At 41.1% G+C, this 22401-nt stretch overlaps 1 protein-coding gene across 1 annotated transcript in view; it reads left to right on the forward strand.

Annotated features, from left to right (window-relative positions):
• The window catches only part of FAM171A1 (family with sequence similarity 171 member A1), a 125251-nt gene that overhangs the window by 61498 nt on the left and 41352 nt on the right, over window positions 1–22401 (forward strand). Inside the window, exons 2-3 of the mRNA XM_050939544.1 lie at window positions 6651–6878; window positions 13839–13931. Coding sequence (XP_050795501.1) covers window positions 6651–6878; window positions 13839–13931 — 321 coding nt within the window. The remainder of the gene's footprint in view (window positions 1–6650; window positions 6879–13838; window positions 13932–22401) is intronic.

The raw sequence follows: 22401 nt of genomic DNA on the forward strand, positions 1-22401 counted from the left end.
TTTGCTTATCATAGAATTTTCTATTATCTTTTGGAATCTACAACTGTAACTCATTCGTATGTGTTATATTTCCTGCTTTAATCTTGTAAATAACTCACTACTTTTTCCTAGTTAGTAAATCTAGTTTATTACAAGACTGGCTACAAGTGTAGTCTTTGGTGAGAGATCTACAGTACAACTGACCTGGGGAAAGTGACTGGTCCTTTGGGGAACATTATTATGATTTTTGATGCAAGGGACCATCAGTCACAAAGACTAGCTTGCCTGGGTGGCAAAATAGACCAAGTGGACTGACTGACTATGACTCCATGTTAAGGCTGTTATAGTGCTAGAGGAGTTCACACTTGATACTGGGTTGGTGAAATCTAATTCTAGAACATACAACCAGTTTGGGGTTTTTTCCCTGTTTCTTAACAGTCTTCCCCGACTCACACTTGTGAGCCACTCCAGAAGGCATGACAGTTGCATTCCATCATTCATCTCTATTTTTATTATATGAATATATGTATTACTTCTTTTTCCCCATTGTTCAATGATATTTTGGGTTGCTGTGTAAGAGGTTTTCTTTGTGCAGCTGCAAAATTTCCTCAGAGGCCAACAGAAACTATTGCTTATGGAGGTGCCAGTTCAGCACAGGGAAATTAGCAGTAGGAGTTGCAGATAGTTCAGCATTTTGGTATTGCTCCGATAGTTTATCATCGATATCTCTGTCTTGATGGGCAAAAATGGTGTATTTTCAATCATGTTAGCTCCCTCCTAGAGTACACCTGGGCCTGCTAACTACTTCCTTCTAGCTACCATGTGGCCAGCTAATGTGGTTTGAAATATATTAGCTAGTATCTTAATGAGCGTTAGGACTTTGATCATGTTAAGCTAACTCAAGTGAACTAATGTGGTTGAAAAACAGCCATTGTTACCCACAGAAGTTGCACTGATTTATCTTAAATTGGTTTAGAATCACACCTTAAGTTAAACCAGTACAACCTTCTCATGTAGACAAGCCTGCCTATCCTTTTTGCCCATCCAGACAGTGCCCTGGGAGCATCTGAAAGAAAGGAGTTGGTATATAGCTGGGTCTCAGACTTGCTTTGGGCATATAGCATTGCTAAGACACTGTAATTGCAATGATGCTGTGAACCTTAATTTTTCCCTCCCTTCCTCCAAGACTTTACCTATAGAATCAATAGACACTTTGTTTTTCTGCTAGTTTTAATGAATGAACATAACTTTTGTAAATAAAAAAGCGCAACGCTAATATAATTCTTTAGAAGACTGCTACTGACTCTTCTTCCGTAGTGCATATTCTCTGAGTACATCTTTCCCCTCTTTCCTACCCCCAACCCCCTGCATTCTCTGCTTTCTGCTCTTCATCCAATATTCCAACCATGCTGGAGTCTTCCTTTGAGTCCCATGTGTGTTTAATTCTAATGTGGCTCTCTGCTGTGGTATTCTGGTAAAATCAAGAATAATGCATCTGCTACATCTCCTCTGTCTGTCTTCCTAGTATTTCCAGCTGATGGCTTTGCCACACGTTTTAAATACGTTCTTCCTGAGTTCATATTGATTCTCCTACAGCAGCTTTTACTAATTAAACACTCCTTTTTGGTGTATCAAATAATTCGCTCTAAAACCTCACCGTTAACTTGAGGTCAGACTGTCTGATCTAGAATTACTTACAGTCTTTATCTTTCTCTCTCCCTACCCTCCTTAAATCCCTCACTTCCCATCTCTTCCTTAAATAGAACTTTGTTATTTCAGTTCTGGCTGTGATTTCTGTGCACCAGTTAGATTTCCTCTGACTTTTCCATTTCTATAGAGATGATCTTGCTACAGGGCCTCATTCTTAACACCATTTTGTTTTGAGAAAGGGTTTCCTGCAGCAGCCTTTCGCCTGGTTGAAGTTTGTAATCAGTCTATTGCTGTGGAAATTATTGTGATGCTGCAGGTTCAGCATTCCTGACTTCACTGTTGGATTAGATAAGAAGCAAAAAGGAGCTGTGGGGGAGAGAGAACCCTTGTTTAAGTAGGTCTTTGACGGTTCACAATGTGTCATTTAAGATAAACAAGGAAAGAGGAACTGGATGTCTTTGTTCAGTCTACAGGGATTTTTTTCCTCCAGTACAAAAAAAAAATTGAATTTAAAAAAAAGTCTATTAAAAAAAGAAGGAATAGATAAAATCTGGGTCGGTGATCTAGTTAAATTGACTTGGAACAGCATTTCCGGTGTATTTTCCTAACTTCCCAGAAGTGCAGGATGCATTGCTGTTCAATGGCCTTTATCGTACCAGACTGGTAGCAGTATTCCTGGACTGTGGACAGTCAGATCTAGCCTGCCTTACTGGAGAGAAAGAGTTGCCTTGACACAGGGCTTTGTGTGGAGAAAAAATGGGAAGAAGAAAATCTGAATGGGGTGTCCTGGAGGGGAGAACCCATAGACCCCCACTGTCTTTTAGGAAAGAGAAAAAGATTTACATATCAATATTTTTATTACTATCTTCATCACTGGTTCAATTCTAGTAGTAGTCTCTATTCTAAAATTTTAAATTTTGACGAAAATTTCAATATGTATGACGTGTTGTCAGTTTTCACTTCTGGTCTCCTCCCCTATTCCATTCTAGATCTCTCTTGGCATATTATTAGTTCTAGTTGTTTAGAACTGTTCTTCTTATGTTACCAACGTTTCTTGTTACCATAATGTTCAGTTAGCCTTGTTTCCTTGTGTCATAAACAGATAGCTAAGGGTTAATGTTCTTTTACCTGTAAAGGGTTAACAAAGGGAACCAAACACCTGACCAGAGGACCAATCAGGAAACAAGACTTTTTCAAATCTGGGTGGAGGGAAGTTTTGGGTGTGAGTTCTTTGTTCTTTGTCTTGGTTCGGTGACCCTCTCGGCTCTGAGAGTGATCTTTCTATCTCCAGGCTTTCTAATCTTCTGTTTCCAAGTTGTAAGTACAAGGATAGTAAGACAATAGGTTTATATATTTTTTTTTTATTTACATGTGTGTGGTTGCTGGAATGTGTTAAATTGTATTCTTTTTGGATAAGGCTGTTTATTCATTTTTTCTTTTAAGCAATTGACCCTGTATATTGTCACCTTGATACAGAGACCATTTTATGTCTTTTTCTTTCTTTTTATGTAAAGCTTTCTTTTTAAGACCTGTTTAAGTGTTTTTCACTGGTTAAGGCTAAGAAATGAAGGGAGGGGGGAAATCTCTTTGTGTTAGATTTACTAAGCCTGACTTTGCATACCCTCTGGGTGAGGGGAGAGAGAGATTGATCTCTCGGTACTTGTGTTTCAAGGACTTGAAGCAGGGACTCTCCGAGAGTACCCAGGACGGGGAAATCTGGGAGGAGGAGGTAAAGAGGGAGAAGGGAAGTGGGTTATTTCCCTTTGTGGTGAGAATCAGGGCATCTGAGTCTTGGGGGTTCCCCAGGGAAGGTTTTGGGGAGACCAGAGTGAGCCAGACACTGGAATTCTGGCTGGTGGCAGCGATATCAGATCCAAGCTGGTAATTAAGTTTGGAGGTTTCATGCTAGCTTCTCATGTTCTGAACTCTAAGGTTCAGATCTGAGTAGGAGAGTTATGACACCTTGCTCTCCTTTTTTATGCAAGTCTCATTATCCTTTGCTGCACTTGTTCTTCTAGCTTTTGTTAGGCAAGTCAAAAGGAAAAGAACTGCTAACAACTTGCCTATCTCACTTCAGATCTAAGAGCACTTGTCTTCTGCAGATTTCAAAAATAAGAGCACATTTCACTCCTGGCCTTTCTACTTCTTAAATACATGTAGAAAAATAGTCTGTCTGTGACTAGTGTTTAAGGTGGGACTCTTTATGAGGCACTTTGTGTGTGGTTATATGTTAGTGTCTGGGTCTACTGCAATACAGGTGTATGTACATTTTTTTCAATATATGTTAGGATTTTAAACTATTAACTGTAAAACTGGGAACAAACCCAGAATCTTTAATGACCAGAATATACTTCATGCTGATTTACTTTAAACTGGCACCCTTGGTTGCCAAGTTACAAAATGAGGTGTTTTGGCGATGATGAATTAAAATTAGATTTTTGTTTAGGGTTATCTGGCACTTATCATATCCCCCTTACTGGTTTATATAAAAGAATTAGTGCTTATTTATTATTGTTCTTGCGCTTGTAGGCTTGAGTTGAGGCTGTAGTTGAGGTGACCTCTGGTAAACGTTTTTGCATGGATATAGATTCTTTTATCGTTTTTAATTATGTTTTCTCTGTAATGCTTTCACCTTGAGAATAAATGTGCTTGCTCAGAAAGAGCTGTGTGGTAACTTATGACTGCAGCAATTATGCCGTTCATAGCCTCTGGAGAGAAAGCAAAGCGCCTTTTAGACAGTCTGGCTTGCTGGGAAGAGCTGTGCAGCCTCGAAAAACTCCAGTCAGGAGGGAGGGAGAGAGAGAGAGAGATGTGGGTCTCTACCCACAAGAGGTGATGGCCGAGGAACCGAGAGCCATCCAGGGACCACAGAGAAGGAACACAGGTGCCATTACCTGGAATTGTGATGACTTAGGTGCCTTCTAATTTGCACCTGCAGGATCCACACAAGGGAAGTTACAATGCAGCACAGCACTCTAGTGATTACTGCAGTTCACACCCCTGTAATCCAAATTGTGGGGCCAGGTAGACAAGCCTTTTGAGTCTAAATTTCTGAAGGGACCTAATAGTTTCTTGCTGATGCAGGGCCCATAAGGAGAGGTGCTGTTACTTGAAGGATTTCATTAGACAATGAAATCCTTCTGTAAGTTTTCACCTTCACTAGCCTACTCAGTATTATTTAACCACTGAACTTTACAGGAAAAACTTGTTGCCCTCTTGGCTTTGTTACTTGCTATTATTTCTTGCTGCTTTAGTGCCTGCATGTATAGTTTAATACTACAAAATATTTATACATGCAACAGAACTTAATCCCTCTTACTCTTTTATATAAAAGAATTAGTGCTTATTTATAAATATAGTTGAAGTGAAAATGAGATCATACTCTGTTCCTTCTGCAGCACATGAAGAAATTAGTTGCATTTGGAGCATGAGCAACATGCTTGTCAGTGAGGAGTCTGGCTGAATTCCCATGAACAGGAAGACGAGGGTTGCATCAGATTATCTAAGTGCTTTGGGGAATTGATATGCGGAGATGTGGGGAGGGAGTGGGAGAGCAGCAGATTTGTGTAAAATGGGAGAGTGGGAGGGATGGGTCAGGCCCATACTTTGGGGAATGGGAGGGAGAGGATAACAGATTGTAAAGGGGAAGCCTGAATAGTGCTTTAGTGAAAGGGTAGAACCATTGCTAGCACTTTGAGTGCTGTGCTGAACATAGGGCATGGCTGCTGCTATGGTAGTGGCTATTCGGGTGGGGTCAGTTGGGGACTATTGGGGGGAGGGGAAACTATCCTGGAAATAGAGGAACTTGGCAGCCCAAGCCGCACAGTGTGTGTCTGGCTTCTTATCCATCAAATGCAATATGACATACACCTCTACCCTGATATAACACTGTCCTCAGGAGCCAAAAAATCTTACCATGTTATAAGTGAAACCGCGTTATATCGAACTTGCTCTGATCTGCTGGAGCGCGCAGCCCCTCCTCCCTCCCCTCCCGCCAAAGCACTGCTTTACTGCATTATATCTGAATTCATGTTGTATTGGGTCACGTTATATTGGGATAGATGTGTGGCACATATTTTAAAGGCATAAGAGTGCCTCTAATTTGGATAAATAAATTGTACATCTGAAGGCACTTGCAGGAATAGTTAGTTTCTGGAATAAGGACAAATTAAGCCACTTCCCCACCAGCGGCGGCTCGAAGCCCCAGCGCTCCAAGCGCGTGCGTGGGGCCAGAAAGCGTGGGGGGCAGCCTGCTGGTCCCTGCGAGGGCGGCAGTCAGGCAGCCTTCGGCGGCTTGCCTGCAGAAGGTCCGCCAGTCCCGCGGATTCGGCGGCAATTTGTCGGCGGGTACGCTAAAGCTGCAGGACCGGTGGACTTCCCGCAGGCAAGCTGCCGAATCCGCGGGACCGGGGACCTCCTGCAGACAAGCCGCCAAATTCGCGAGACTGGGGACCTCCCGCAGGCAAGCCACTGAAGGCAGCCTGCCTGCCGTGCTTGGGGCAGCAAAAAAGCTAGAGCCGCCCTTGTTCCCCACCCCCCAGTAAAATGCACCGTTGTGGCTGTTTCTGAAATTCTGGTGTGGGTAAAGTTGTTCTGCCTTGGGCCATTGTTTTTTGCTGCTTATGCTGACTGGTTGTCTTCTGCCCAGATACCAGGGTGATGGGTGCAGTATAAGCACCTCAATAGTCTGTGCTAATTGCAGTGTAAAGATCAGGGGAGCATGGCAGGTATCCTGCAGTGTGTGACAGAACCCATACATATAAATGATATATATGAAATGTGCTTGTGCTTGTGCATGCAGTACTGCCAGGTGGCAGCTCTGTAGAATGAACACACCTCTTCGGAGGACCATGACCTTAAATAAACAATCATAGGTAGGGAAAATCAATAGCAATGTACATCTGTGTGTCAGAGATTACCAATGAGCCCTGTATTTTACTGTTAGCATCTTAGTTTGTTCTAACCGCTACATATAACAAAAGTTTTCCAAGGCTAATCATTGTGGTTGTCTGTCATTACAGAAGTGACGCTGAAGGTTCATGTAAGCGATGCCAGCACGCATCAGCCAGTAACTGAAGCCTTCATTGAGATTTTTACCAACCAGATTTCCATTGCCTCTGGAACCTCAGGAGCAGATGGCACTGCCTTCATCAAGTTTCAGTATAAACTGGGCAATCAGCTGATAGTTACTGCTACTAAACATGCTTATGTGCCAAATTCTGCACCATGGAAACCCACAAGATTGCCTGGTAAGAGATGTTTATTTTTGTTCTGAGGTAAGACTTTGCATCTAAAGGAAGTTACAAAATTACGTGTGACTGACTTAATGCTTAGGATTGTAACCCTGTTGGTAAAAAAACCTCACTTCTTCAGAGGCATCTTGTATGCCACTGTAAGATGCCTCTGTTAGTCTTTAAGGTGCCACCGGACTCCTTGTTGTTTTTGTGGATACAGAGTAACACAGCTACCCCCGATACATGACAGTGTGTTCCTGTGATTCTTGAGAAATATTTTTCTAACATCCTTGATATCGGGATGTTTTGATACTACTTGATATCGGGATGTGCTTTTATGAGTACTCTGTGCACTCCTTAAGAATGTGTATTTCTGTAATAACAGCCCTCTTGACAGATTCTGTGAGCAGCTCCTGCCTCTTGCTCATGGCTTGTCTTAGCTTTATATTGGTAAAGCTTTGACTATTACTTTAGCTTGGGCCTCATACCAGGCCTCTGATACAAGGGCTTACGCCTATGGTTCTCTTCCTACTACAACTGGGGGCTCAGATGACGGAGACACGGCACCTCCCAGCTCTGCCAGTGCACTCCCACCTTGCTAAATATGCACTCCACAGCTCTGCCAGGGGTCCCAATCCCCTCTCCTTGTATCCCCCACTCCTGCCCCCCAACTCCTCCCTTCGCAAGAAGCATTCATATGTTTAACTTCCCCCCAAAGACTTTGGGTAGTACATCGGTGTTGGGGTGCACTGGCAGAGCTGTGGGATGCCAGAGTGTTGGGGTGCATTGGCCGAGCTGTAGAGCATGGAGGCTTGGAACTCACATCACTGTCATCTTGACTGCAGAGGGCAAAGAAATATGCATGCTGCCAGGCTTGCCAACATATTGACTCTGGGAGATTCTTGGAACATGAGGTTGCAGAGGTTTGTGGGGGAGCAAAGAGTACACCACGGCATAGGGATTGTTGACTATGGGCTGATTTGGTTCAGTACGCAAATTGTGGGACATGATATATACAACTACCTAAATCGCATCTTAACTCCTGTCAACAACAGACCTTTTTTTTTCTCTTGTGCAAAAGACTAGAAAGTTCACTGGCGAAATACTACACTAATGCAGAGTCAAAGTTGCTTGGGGGGCATGTCGTCCCCTTGCAGAATGCTTTGCTCAGCAAAACTCAAACTCTGAAAACCCGGAAATTCAGAGTTAAGGTTTCTCATGCAACCTTAACTCTGACCTCTTTCAGCAGTGATCCAGTATGCCCTACTAACACACACAGCTTTACTCTGCCAGCCCCACAGTTTGCTCCTCTCTCCGCCCTCCGGCCCAGCACGGCTTGAGAGCCCAAATTCCAACCTGAGTCGCAATGTCAAAGCAATGTCTGCACAGCTATTTTTAGACTTGCTCTGAGACGCAGTGTAGACATACCCGGAGAGGTTAAGTGACTTTCCCAAGGTCACACAGCAGGCCTGTGCCTCTTCCAAAACTGGAAACTGCTTTGCTGGTTATCCTTTTTATGTAAACTCCTTTATTTCTACCAATCACTGAAGTCTCAGCTTATTTAACATTCTTCTTATATTTTCTCAAGACACAACTACCTATCATTAGTGAATGCATTGCCAATGGGCTCTTATATGTTTTTCATTTTTCTCTTCCCCCTCCTGTTTCTTTTGAATAAAGCATGCCTTTACATGGCATGTTTTCTTCTGATGTTAACTTTGGGAGAGGGCAATCAAATGTAATGCTATTGTTTTGATAAGCCATTGAAATCTGATAAGTAATAGCTTTGTATACACGTTTTATCAAGACTTTTTTTCTAGGCAGCTGAAATAAGAACACATTTTGGAAAAAAAAAAATTTCTTTGGCCCTGGTCCTTCTTCCATGAAGTCAATAGGCAATTTGCCATAGACTTCAGTGAGAGCCGGATCCACCCTTTGTCTCCTTTACCTTGAACTTAATCCCTCTCCTGATTAAATGGCCACACAAAACATTGCAACTAGATACATGCAATGCAGATTCAGTATGGCCAAGTTGAAAACTTTCTGTACTTTGTCCCTTTTAGAGAACACCATTATTCAGTAGTTTCGGCCCGAAATACTTAGGTTTTATGGAGGATTTTTTTAATTACAAAACTGAATATTAAATGTTTGATTTTTTTTTAAATATAAAGAACATTTTTAAATTTAAACATTCATGTTGGTGTTTACAACCCAGACATTGCAGTGCTCTCCTAGTTCATGAGAACCAAAAAGTGAAGTGGACTAAAAATAGAAATGAAATTGATTAGTCCAAGCTTAGTGACATACCAAAAGTGAACAAACAGCATATTTAGGCTCTGATCTTCCATCGAATTCTACACATGCAGAGCCCAGCACCCAAATGGAGCTTAATGTCGGGCAGCAGTTTAAGTGACTTCTCAATTAAGTTCCTAAAACTAACTTAGTAGTAATACCTAGTATATGGGACAGGCTCTGCTGTGTGCTTTGGCCCACAGACCAGGTATACCATTCCAGGCAAGTATCAGAGGGGTAGCCATGTTAGTCTGGATCTGTAAAAGCAGCAAAGAGTCCTGTGGCACCTTATAGACTAACAGACGTATTGGAGCATGAGCTTTCGTGGGTAAATACCCACTTCATCAAATTCACCCACGAAAGCTCATGCTCCAATACGTCTGTTAGTCTATAAGGTGCCACAGGACTCTCTGCTGTCATTCCAGGCAGCAATCAAGTGTGTTAATCTTGTATTGGGGTGAGGAAGAGAGCTTCACTAATAAAACATAACACTGAAATGCTATGCAGCCACTGATCTAGTGATACTGCTATAATAACTTACGGTGAAAGTGTCCAAGGGGGCGAGTATTTTCATAATTTGGGCACAAAGTAACTTGGTCTAAATATCAACAAAAATAATTACCAGAATTTCGCTGCTTAGTTACTACTTCTGCTGAAATTACTTAGCTGGAAGCTACAGGAGAGAAAAGATTGGGGAGAGGGTTGTGGAGAACTCTTTAAAAAAATTATTTTATGAACACAGCAAAATTCCCTCTCTAATTAAAGATAAATTTAGACATTGTTTTAACTATTTATACATGCATAATAGAAGAGACACTACTTGTGCTACTTGTATATCATTTATGTTGGTTTTTTTAGTGACTTTGGGAATTACCTTGAGTGTGAAAGGTGCTGTGTAATCAAATATAGTGTATATGTATAATGGATCTCTCTATCTAATGACTTCAAAAATTCTATCTTGTTCTAATAGAACTCTCCCAAGAACGCAGTAGGAGGGACTCATATTACCCAAAGTAAAGGGAAGGTGTTCCTTTGATGTGTCTTCATTTTGGTTCCCCAGATGTTCCCAAACTACTTGATTTTTATCCTGGGCTCCTAATGTAAAGAACATATTAGAATTTACATCTTGGGAGAAAGAGCTCAGGGCACCTCATTTGTCATGCTGAGAAAAAGCCCAAGGGAAATTCAAAGGTTATCTATGCACTGTGGCTCAGCATGTGATGGGAAAGACATTGGCACGTATTCTTGTATTCAGCTCTCCAGGGTGCTTGAGTTACTTTGGTTTTCACTCCTACAAATTAAATTACTGGAGTAAAAGCAAACAGTTTTTCTAATTGTGTGGCTTTTATACTACCTTCTCTATAGCTCTCCTTTTAATGTGCCTGATGTGTAAATTCACTTGGACATGTAGAATATTAAAAAGGAAGTTCTTATTCTGAAATAGCTGCAATTTGAGTTACAGTCAATTTTATTCTGTGATTTCAACAGTACTCACGTGAGCTAATGAGGAGTTAAGTTTTATTAAGTGGATGCGGTCAATGTATTTCTCCTAACTTAAAAATAACATTTTATATTTTAAAAAGTATTTTGACATCTTGAAATAGAAATTCAATGTATGAACTTTTGGTTACAACAGGGTCTTTATTGGTGCTGGGGTAAAGGAAAATATTAATTCGGAGTAAGATTTTTCTAAAGCTCCTAAAATTCAATGGGTCTAGTGCCCCTAAATCACTTAGGGTGTTTTAAAAAAAAAACCTCTTTCTCAGATTGTGGTAGCATAGGCCATGTCTACATCTAAAATTTTGCAGCGCTGGTTGTTACAGCTGTATTAGTACAGCTGTATAGGGCCAGCGCTGCAGAGTGGCCACACTTACAGCAACCAGCGCTGCAAGTGGTGTTAGATGTGGCCACACTGCAGCGCTGTTGGGCGGCTTCAAGGGGTTTTGGGGAAGGCGAGAGCAAACCGGGGAAGGAGACCAGCTTCGCCGCGGTTTGCTCTCGCGTTCCGCGAACCACTCTGCAAACCGCAGGGAAGGAGACCTGCTTGCTCGGGGGTTCGGCGAACGCGAGAGCAAACCGGGGAAGGAGACCAGCTTCGCCGCGGTTTGCTCTCGCGTTCCGCGAACCACCCTGCAAACCGCAGGGAAGGAGAGACCTGCTTGCTCGGGGGTTCGGCGAACGCGAGAGCAAGCCGGGGAAGGAGACCAGCTTGATTACCAGAGGCTTCCTCAGGTATGCTGGGATACCTGCTTATTCCACGGAGGTCAAGAAAAGCGCTGGTAAGTGACTATACTTGATTACCAGCGCTGGATCACCAGCGCTGGATCCTCTACACCCGAGACAAAACGGGAGTACGGCCAGCGCTGCAAACAGGGAGTTGCAGCGCTGGTGGTGCCCTGCAGATGTGTACACCTCCTAAGTTGCAGCGCTGTAACTCCCTCACCAGCGCTGCAACTTTCTGATGTAGACAAGCCCTATATTCTAGGCACTTTCCAAGTGCAGATTAAGAGACAACACCTTCATCAAAGAACATACCATCCATGAGGAATTCCTCCTCTTCCCTCCTCCCATCCCTGAGCCACTGGAGCGGATGCAGAACTGCTTCTTGCTGTTGCTATAGTGCAGGGTGAAGTATGCTCAAGGACTGCTGTGGTACGTATCTCTTGCTCCGTATGCAGAGAAGATTTTGCATGCAGGTGCTTAGTGCCCCCCCCCACATAATTCCCCCAAGAAACTCGTGTGCTAAGGCAGATGAAGCCTTTGTTTCACATGGGGCGAATCCACTGCAGCAGACTTTCTGCATCCTATCCATTTTCTATACCACATAGTAGAATCACGCTGGTTCTGCTGCACATAGGACCTTCTGTACTGGGCTTAGAGTGAGTGGGCAGGCTCAGTTCTGTAAAAACTTGGGAGTATTTTGCAAATAATAAAAGATAAGTGTGATGGGTTAGATCACAGAACCCTCTCAGGAGCTGCCACCTGATGTGCTAAGACTACTTCTACCCCCACCTTCCCTGCCAGCTCGGGGTCCCAGCACCTTGTCTTGCTGAGCCAGACGTGTCTGCCTGCTCCAACAAAGACCCAGAGTCTCAATTCCTTGCCCCAAAGCTGCAGATTTACCTGAAAGCAGCTAACAGAAGTGTTCTTGGTTTTAACACTCAGATGCCCAACTCAAAATGGGGTCTAAACCCAAATAAATCCGTTTTACCCTGTATAAAGCTTATGCAGGGTAAACTACATAAATTGTTCACCCTCTATAATACTGATAGAGAGATATGTACGGCTGTTTGCTCCCCCAGGTATTAACACATACTCTGAGTTAATTAATAAGTAAAAAGTGATTTTATTAAATACAGAAAGTAGGATTTAAGTGGTTCCAAATAGTAACAGACAGAACAAAGTAAGTCACAAGCAAAATAAAATTAAACGTGCAAATCTATGTCTAATTAAACTAAATACAGATAATCTCACCCTCAGAGATGCTTCAGTAAGTTTTTTCCTCGGTCTGGACACCTTCCAGGCCTGGGCACAATTCTTTCCCATGGTACAGCTCTTGTTCCAGCTCAGGTGGTAGCTAGGGGATTCTTCATGATGGCTCTTCTCCTTTATCCTCTTCCACCCCTTTATATATCTTTTGCATAAGGTGGGAATCCTTTGTCCCTCTCTGGGTTCCCACCCCCTCCTTCTCAATGGAAAGACACCAGGTTAAAGATGGATTCCAGTTCAGGTGACATGATCACATGTCACTGCAAGACTTCATTGCCCACTTGCCAGCACACAGGTATACAGGAAGACTTACAGGTAAAACAGCCATCTGTAGAAAATTGTCCTGGTTAATGGGAGTCATCAAGATTCCAAACCACCATTAACGGCCCACACTTTGCATAATTACAATAGGCCCTCAGAGTTATATTTTATATTTCTAGTTTCAGATACAAGAGTGGTACATTTGTACAACTAGGATGACCACACTCGGTAGATTATAAGCTTTGTAATGATATCTTACAAGAGACCTTTTGCATGAAGCATATTTCAGTTACATTATATTCGCTTATTAGCATATTTTATAAAATCATACAATTGCAACGTCACAGTAAGCACAAAAGCTTGAATCATGTTGTCACAGAATCACCACAATACTTTGCACTTTTATAGTGCATTTCATCTAAGTACCTCAAAATACTTCATAGTTAAGCCTTACTACACCTTTCTGAGGTAAGTAAAATCATTTTACAGACTAATCGACTTAGGCACAGGTGGATTCCGGTTTCGCTTAAGATTATGTATTAAGTCATTAGTGGAGCTGGAAATAGAAGGCAAGAGTCCTTACTCCAAATTTTCTGTTTCGTACTTTCCTTTCTCTCAAGTGTGTTCAACTTCACCAGAGGCAGAAAGTGAAATACGTTGTTTGGATCAATAACAAATTAGTCTGTCAACCTAGTTATTTGGTTTATAGAACACACCTCAGCAATTTTGTGTATGCAAAATATTTGCTTTTCAGTCTTTTTATAGTGGTTTGAACTGACTGTCCTTCTAAGGGTAACAGAGAAAAAAATATGCTTGTATTCAAGAGAATTTTTAACAAAGATGAGAGAATCTTGGATTTAGGCATCTTTTTAATAATTTTTTGTTTTTTAAAGAATTCAAATATATCCCACTCAAACCACTTTCCTTCCGCAGTGTTTTCTTCTCTGAGCCTTGGACTTCTTCCTGAACGTTCAGCTACTCTAATGGTCTATGATGACGTAGTCCAGATAGTCTCGGGATTTCAAGGTATGCTTGTTTGTAGATTTGTAGAAGTTGGAATTGGAATTTAAGCCATATTTAAAAAACAGTGGATGAAATCCTGGCCCCATTGAAGTCAGTTGGCCAGGATTTCAGCCCATGTGCTTAAGAGTTTAAAGCCGGGTCCCTAATCCATATCATGACTTTGTTAAATTATTTTATGGAAAAGTTCACCTCTGTCTACGTGGCAGTAACCTGAGGGTAAACCAGTTTGAACTTCAATGTATACAGGGGCTCTGGTCCATCTCCCTGAATTTCTGCTTTTCTTCTATCTCAGAATTTCTTACCTTTTGGTATATTAAATAGAGCTAGAGATGAAAGTTCCAAAATCTTTATTGGCTTCTTATTCTGTCATCTAACATCATGGAACCATGTTTAGTTATAAAACTTGTCTGCTATTCAGTCTAATTTGCTTCCTGCTTACTGCTGTAATTACTGTGGTTGAATTTAAAGAATAAAGTATGGGGCATAGAGACCTCATCACATGACCACAAAAATGCAAACTAATGTAGCGACAATAACAGTCAGGTGGACACATTGTTGTGACTCCTGAATGTACAGCTGAATAGCAGAATTGAAGGTTAATTCACTCAGCTCTTTATCTGTCACTCAAGTACTGTAAATTAGACCTAGGTCTTATTTCATTAGAATGATTTGATTTACTGAGGTTAGTCTGTTAATGAAGCTCTTTCAGATGCTTTGATAACCTTTAAATTAAAGCCAGGACCTCTTTCTGCCTGTTATCTTACCTGTGCATGCTAGTAGGAAACCGTGCAGTAGTTTTTCATCTAATTTTTAAATATCCTCTTATCAGAAAATTAATGAGAAACAATGGGTATTACTTTTCTTTAGAATCATAGGGTTGGAAGGGACCTCAGGAGGTCATCTAGTCCAACCCCCTGCTCAAAGCAGGACCGATTCCCAGACAGATTTTTGCCCCAGATCCCTAAATGGCCCCCTCAAGGACCAAACTCACAACCCTGGGTTTAGTAGGCCAATGCTCAAACCACTGAGCTATCCCTCCTCTAATGTTTTGTAAGCCTGTAAAATGGCCATGCCTCGATGGAATATTAATATAATAAGGATTTCCTAACATTTTTTATGGGCAGAAATCCGCCAGACACAGTAGGCTTTTCATAAGTGAGAACTCTGATGTGGAATAATCACTAAACAGATCATATAACTGATGGAACACTCTTAAAGAGGGCTGTATAATAACTCAGCTACAGTAGATGCATTCTGCAGTTTGAGAGCTGAGGCTATGAATTTAATAAAAGGCAGAGAAGACGTTGAACCTCAAGAGCCTTCATCAGATAAACCGTGAAACAAGGGTTACAGCATTATTCTATTAGCGTGCTTTTGTTAGAGATTCTTATTGTTCTGCAAGTTTGCTAACAAATTTCACAATTCACTGTACAATAAAAATCTTTTCATGGAAAATTGAGGCTAACAGCTTCCTTGCAACTTTCCTTGCTTTGCCTCTTTGAATAAAGAGAGCTTGGCGAGAAACAGAAATGCAAATAGTACCTGTCACACCCATCTGGCTGCCATCTCCACTTTTTCTTGAATCAGAATGTCTGAAGAAGAGGAAGAGAGGCAGGAGCACATAGTATCCAAAATGCTATTAACTATGGAAATTGGCTGATACCTAGACGCCCATCTTCTCAGAGTAAAAACCGCTCACAAGACCTATGCTGTCTTCTTAACTTGGGAATTCTTTCATATCCTTGTTTTTCTGTAAAAACCAACAGTGGATATCTATTTCTGTTATGTTGAAACATGAATGAGGAACAACATAAACATTTGATCAAGAGCTGGGAGGGCTCTCCCTAATCCCTACCCAAAACTTTTATGGTTTGATTCTTCTCTCACTTATACTGAAGTAAAACTGGTGTAGATTCAGTTACTTCAGAGGAGTTTATCAGCATTTTCCCCAGTGTAAACATTAGGGCTGAATTGGGCTTACTCAAGCCACTGAGATTCTATACAGATTAATTAACTCTACTGCGCACTGATCAAAGGTAGAGAAGAGCCTGCCCAGCACAAAAGTTACTAGTTGCCATTGAATAATTAATAAGATGAACAACTAAATATGCCTTTGAGAAGTTTGTTTGCAAGTTTGCTTCCAACCTCATTCTCATGCTGAAGGTACAATCCACTGCTGTACTTTGGAAGTAATTGCGCAGATGGAGTTTGCCAAGCATAGGTTTTGAGGTTATGCAGAAGAGTGATGCCATCTAAAATGGGCTAAAATACCAGTTTATCAACAAACAGGTTTGAGTACTCAGTTTATGGGAGCTATAGATATCTTCTCTCTCTACTAATACATAAAAGTAACATCAGACATTCTTTCCAATATCTTCCCTACACAGTTGCACTAGGCTAACCGTGCTTCAAATGGTTATTTTGCACACATTGAAACGCAAACAGCAGAGTGACGTCACGCTGCCTACCTTGATCTGGATTACGGTTTGACCTGGCATTCACACTAAGGATGGCCTTAAAGCATTTCTGAAGAGGGGATAATAGCATGTGGGGATATTGTGAACCGGGGCACAAGGGGGGATGCAGACAGTGACTCTCATCCGGCGAAATAAGGAATTTTGCCAGCTTAAGGAGTTGTAAGCTCTAACAGCTGACTAAGATGATGGCTATGAAAATTGACAACCCACTCTTTGTGCCAGTGTGTTACATCAGCACTGGCACTTGATCTACAGAGCCTCTTCAAAGATTGGGAGAAACATGCGCCCATTACTGGTCCTCTGAGCCACTGGTCGAGGTGCTTTTTTACTTAGAACCAAAAGTGTAGTTCAGTTAATTAGAGACACAAGTTTTTCACCTTGATACATTTCTCCAGTGTAGAGAAGGCCTTAGCAATATAGCAATATGCATATCTTGCACTAATAATATGTACTGACTCTTTCCATTAAAGAATTTCAAAGCATTTTACTTACAGAATTATGCCTGCATTTGACAGGTACAGATAGCTAAATATTAACTATTCTCATTTTACAAATGGAGGAGGGGAGAACAAGGCATAAGGATCTTAGGTGATTTACCAAAGGTCACATAGCCAGTCTGTGATCAAGAGCTCAAGTTTTTTCAGTCCTATGGTTTAAATACAAGACAAAGTTTGTACCAACTTTATTTTCTTAGTATTTGAGGAAAGTGAGATTCACTTTAAATGTTTTGCCCCTTTGTAAAAATATTTTCCGTAACAAGTTGGCAGCACTCAGCTCTCACAGGCTGTGCTATATCAAGTTTCCTTAAAAGATAATTTATTACTCTCAATAAATTATTGTGCTAACAGGCTCAACAAGAATTACTTTGTTTTTTAATTCTTAATTACATGAATCTTCAGAAATATAATACTGGAACTTGGCAACTTGATTGATTAATCTTAATTATATCCATACACGGCAGCCTAAAATCCTGCAATTTTACATCGAACTGTTAAGAAAGAATCCTAATTCTGCTTTCTTTTTTGTTGTTATCCATATGGAACATATGCACACACAAAGCAGTGCAGGCAGAGATTGTTGAATGTTTGAACAGATCTGTCCCTGAGGTACAGCAACTATTATCATACTGCACAGCACTAGGGAGATAAGTTTTTTTTTCTTTTTTTTTTTTTCCTTGAGTTCATTGAAGTTAATGTCTTTAGTCTGTAAGGTTGCTGTTTTCCATTTAGGCCTGGAAACTGGCTAAGAAAGATTTCTTCCTGTTTCAGAAATGTGTTTAATTGCTGTAGTAACCATTTAAGGATAGTATTAGTTTTAAAGAAACTGGTACAATTATTTAAAAAACATTCCAGTTATTAAAAACAATTTTTTTTTACTCAGCATTACAGCTTTCCTTGCAAAATTGTCAACTTTCAAAATGTTGCTTTAAAAAAAAAAGGGAGGGGTTCAATACAATTGTGTTGGACAAATAAAGCTTTGTGCATGTGATCAATGTTTACTTCGGAGGCAGATGAAATTAAAGCTAAACTGTTTGGCTCCATCTGTGTACAGATGCTGCAGTCTTTGTTCGGTGGCAAAGCTTGAATTGTATGAAATTCTGTGTTGTGTTGTAACAATAACTCATGTCGGAAAACTAATTAAAGAAAACCGAGAGGTGGGACTAGTCTCCTGGTTAGTGGCTTAAGCATTGTAAAAATAAGGCACCTGACTTATCACTCATACATCAATTATTCTGTGAAGTAACTTGTTTGACTTGAAGTGACATGCTTAAAACTGGTGTAACAGAGTGGTGGAACAAGCCCATCCATATTATGGTTTGGCCATCTTAGAATGGTCATAATTTACAGTCAGAGCAGAGTGGTGTTTGGCTCTTGATCCTGTGTCACTTAGGGAGCATCCTTTTGAGTGTTGAAAAATGCTCTTGGGAATAGAGTAGCTTTGCCTTCAACAGCTGTTTTAAATCTCCATTTATTTGTTGTCTTAAAACTTGCAGATGGGGCCTTGCTGTGTGCTGCAAAACAGTGTGAATGGTGAGAATCCTTTGAAAAAGGCTATTGGTTTCCTAAAGTGGATGTTTAAAGGAGACTAAAATGTAAAATACTACGTGGAGTTGCCTTAAATCCTGGTGCATTGGAAAACCTGCAGTTCATATGTATTGATTTTGAACAAATGCAGATGAGGGTCTAATAGTGGACATGATGGGATAACAATAAAGGTGAAATCTTGAACACACAGTCTAAGGAATCTAGTTTTATGTGGGTGATGTCTTAAGAAGCTGGGGAAACCAATCTTCCCCAAACCCTGGACAAGTGAACTGAGTTGGTATAGTAACTGTTGGCTCTTACACTCCAGCCCACGGACAAAGGAAGAGCTAAAGATCTATATACATTCTTCACCTCGTCTGTCCACTCACCGCAGTCATGTGCAGTGACTGTGGAGGTTTGCCATGTACGCCCATACTCCCCTCCACCAGCAGTGTCCAAAAGGAGTCCTTATGCAAAGTTTAAGTGGTATGGAGGTGTTTGCACTAGAATCATAGAAACATAGAGCGGGAAGGGACCTCATGAGGTCATCAAATCCAGCCCCTGTGCTGAGGCAGGACCAAGCAAACCTAGATCATTCCTGAGACGTTTGTCCAATCAGTTATTAAAAACCTCCAATGATAGGGATTCCACAACCTCCCTTGGAAGCCTGCCCTTATAGTTAGAAAGTTTTTCCTAATATCTAACCTAAATCTCCCTTGCTGCATATTAAGCCCATTACTTCTTGTCCTACCTTCAGTAGACATGGAGAACAACTGATCACCATCCTCTTTATAACAACCCCTAACATATTTGATAACTGTTATCAGGTCTCTTCTCCCCTCCCCCAGCCTTCTTTTCGTAAAACTAAGCATTAGGTCTGTAAATTAATCACAGTTAACTCACGCGCTTAACTCAAAAAATTCTTGATTAAAAAAATTAATCGTGATTAATCGCCGTTTTAATCGTACTGTTAAACAATAGAATACCAATTGAAATTTATTAAATATTTTGGATGTTTTTCTACATTTTCGGATATAGTCTGTGTTGTAATTGAAATCAATGTATTTTTTATTATAAATATTTGCACTGTAAAATGATAAAAGAAATAATATTTTTCAGTGCACCTCATACAAGTAATGTAGTGCAATCTCTTTGTCATGAAAGTGCAACTTACAAATGTAGATTTTTTTTGTTACATAACTGCACTCAAAAACAAAACAATATAAAACTTCAGAACCTACAGGTCCACTCAGTCCTCCTACTTTTTCAGCCAATCGCTAAGACAAACAAGTTTGTTTACATTTGCAGGAGCCAATGCTGCCCTCTTCTTATTTACAATGTCACCAGAAAGTGAAAACAGATGTTTGCATGGCACTTTTGTAGGTATTTACTTGCCAGATATGCTAAACATCTGTATGCCCTTCATATTTCAGCCACCATTCCAGAGGATGTGCTGCCATGCTGATGACGCTCATTAAAAAAAGTATGTGTTAATTAAATTTGTGACTGAACTGCTTAGGGGAGAATTGTATGTCCCCGGCTCTATTTTACATGCATTCTGCCATAGATATCATTTTATAGCAGTCTCGGATGACGACCCAGCACATGTTGTTCATTTTAAGAACACTTTCATTGCAGTTTTGACAAAACGAAAAGGAGGTAGCAATGTAAGATTTTAAAGATAACTACAGCAGTTGACTCAAGGTTTAAGAATCTGAAGTGCCTTCCAAAATGTGAGTGGGATGAGGTTTGGTGCATGCTTTCAGAATTCTTAAAAGAGCAACACTCCAATGTGGAAACTACAGAACCCAAACCACCAAAAAAGAAAATCAACCTTCTGCTGGTGGCATCTGACTCAGATAATGAAAATGAACACGCGTCTGTCCACACTGCTTTGGATTGTTATCGAGCAGAACCCCTCATTAGCATGGATGTTTGTCCCCTGGAATGGTGGTTGAAGCATGAAGGGACATATGAATCTTTAGCACATCTGGCACACGAATATCTTGCGATGCCGACTACAACAGTGCCATAAGAACGCCTGTTCTCACTTTTAGGTGACATTGTAAACAAGAAGCGGGCAGTATTATCTCCTGCAAATGTAAGCAACCTTGTTTGTCTGAGCGATTGGCTGAACAAGAAGTAGGACTGAGTGGATTTGTGGGCTCTAAAATTTTACATTGTTTTATTTTTGAATGCATAATTTTTTTGTACATAATTCTACATTTGTAAGTTCAACTTTCATGGTGAAGCGATTGCACTATACTACTTGTATGACGTGAATTGAAAAAATACAATTTTTGTTTTTTACAGTGCAAATACTTGTAATCAAAAATAAATATAAAGTGAGCACTATGCACTTTGTATTTTGTGTTATAATTGAAATCAATATATTTGAAAATTTAGAAAACATCAAAAAATATTTAAATGTGGTATGCTATTGTTGTTTAACAGTGCAATTGTGATTGATTTTTTTAATCACTTGACAGCCCTACTAAACATACCTGAGTTTTTTAACCTTTTCCTCATAGGTCAGGGTTTCTGACCCTTTTGTTCTTCGAGTGCTTGATCACGTCCATTCCACATGTTGCCAATTTAGCTACTTTCTCATTAGATCTAACAACTTTTTGGTTTCCTTAGCAAGAAAATAAGTGTCAAATCTAGTGACTTTCATTTCCAATGACAGTGACATTCAGAGAAAGAAGTCACCAGTATCTGTAGTCACAAATCATTCCCAGGCAGCTCAATAGTGTTAATAAAATCCATTCCATGCTCCTCTTACTACATTCTCATGCACACCAAGTCAGTGTCATTACATCTCAATTGAGGACGTCCTCGGAAGGAATCACATTCCAGGGCTTCCTGGGTTAAGATCACCATAATCTGCAGGCGAGGAAAAGAAGTTTTATGGAGGCTAATTAGATACTTTGCTAAAGCCAGGCACACTTTGGAGAGTGCAGTATATTAGCCAGGGCTTGTTTTTACCCAAATGTGTTCTTTCTCACGGCTCTGTAGTAGGTAGCGAACCCTGTAATGCAGGGGAAGATGGCTAATGAAGTAGGCAGCATGGGGGAAGCAGGTTAGCCAGCGAGGAGAGCCACACAAATGGAAGGTGGGGTGAGATGAGACATGGCCATGTGCCCCAATGGGGCAGAGGACACTGTGCCTCCAGGGATGAAGCCCTTACTACATGATCAAAGGTGGAGCTAGCTTGATTTTGGTTCCCCTTTACTCCTTCCCCAGGCTTGGCCTGGGGTTAGCGGCCCATCTGTTTTCAGAAATCAAACCCTGGAAGCAGAGGGATTGGGAAAGGGTCCGGCTAGCAGATTTTTGTTTGCAATCTACTTTCTTGGCTCCCTGCAGCGCTGAGCTCAGGTCAGGCGAATGTCCTCTTCCTCCTCGCTCAGGCTCTCCCTTTCACTAACCTGCTGGCTCAAATCCGGAGCTTGCCTGGATGCATACACATATATATAATTCTCTGGAAATTTTGTTTAGTGACATTTTTGACTCTTTTAGAGTGCTTAAACAGCTACATCTAGCGACTTTTCAGGGTGACTTCCTGTTACGTATCATTGGCAACACTTAGTGTGTGTGCCCCACGCATGTCGCTGGAAATTTTCCCCTCAGTAGTACCTGTCGGGTCGGCTCTAGCGCCCTCTGGTGCCACATGCCTATAGCACAGCGTAAGGGGTCCCGCACCCTCTCCATTCCTTCTTACCACCCGTGACGGTCGTTGTAACTGTTACTCTTGCTTCAGCAGGCTATTATCAGTGGCTCTCATTTGTCACTCCATTCCTTCTTTTTCTTCTTCACAGTAGTTATTTCTCAGTTTGGATTTTAGTTAGTAGTTGTAAATAGTTAGTTGGACTCTCACTGCATTAGTGCAGCTTCCTCTGCTCCCGGAGCTGGACATGCCTGGGTCTCCAAGCCTTGCGCCTCCTGTGGCAAGGCCATACCTTTGAGCAACCCACA

The sequence above is a fragment of the Gopherus flavomarginatus genome, chromosome 2 (genome assembly GCF_025201925.1).
Source record: "Gopherus flavomarginatus isolate rGopFla2 chromosome 2, rGopFla2.mat.asm, whole genome shotgun sequence".
Lineage (NCBI taxonomy): Eukaryota > Metazoa > Chordata > Testudines > Testudinidae > Gopherus > Gopherus flavomarginatus.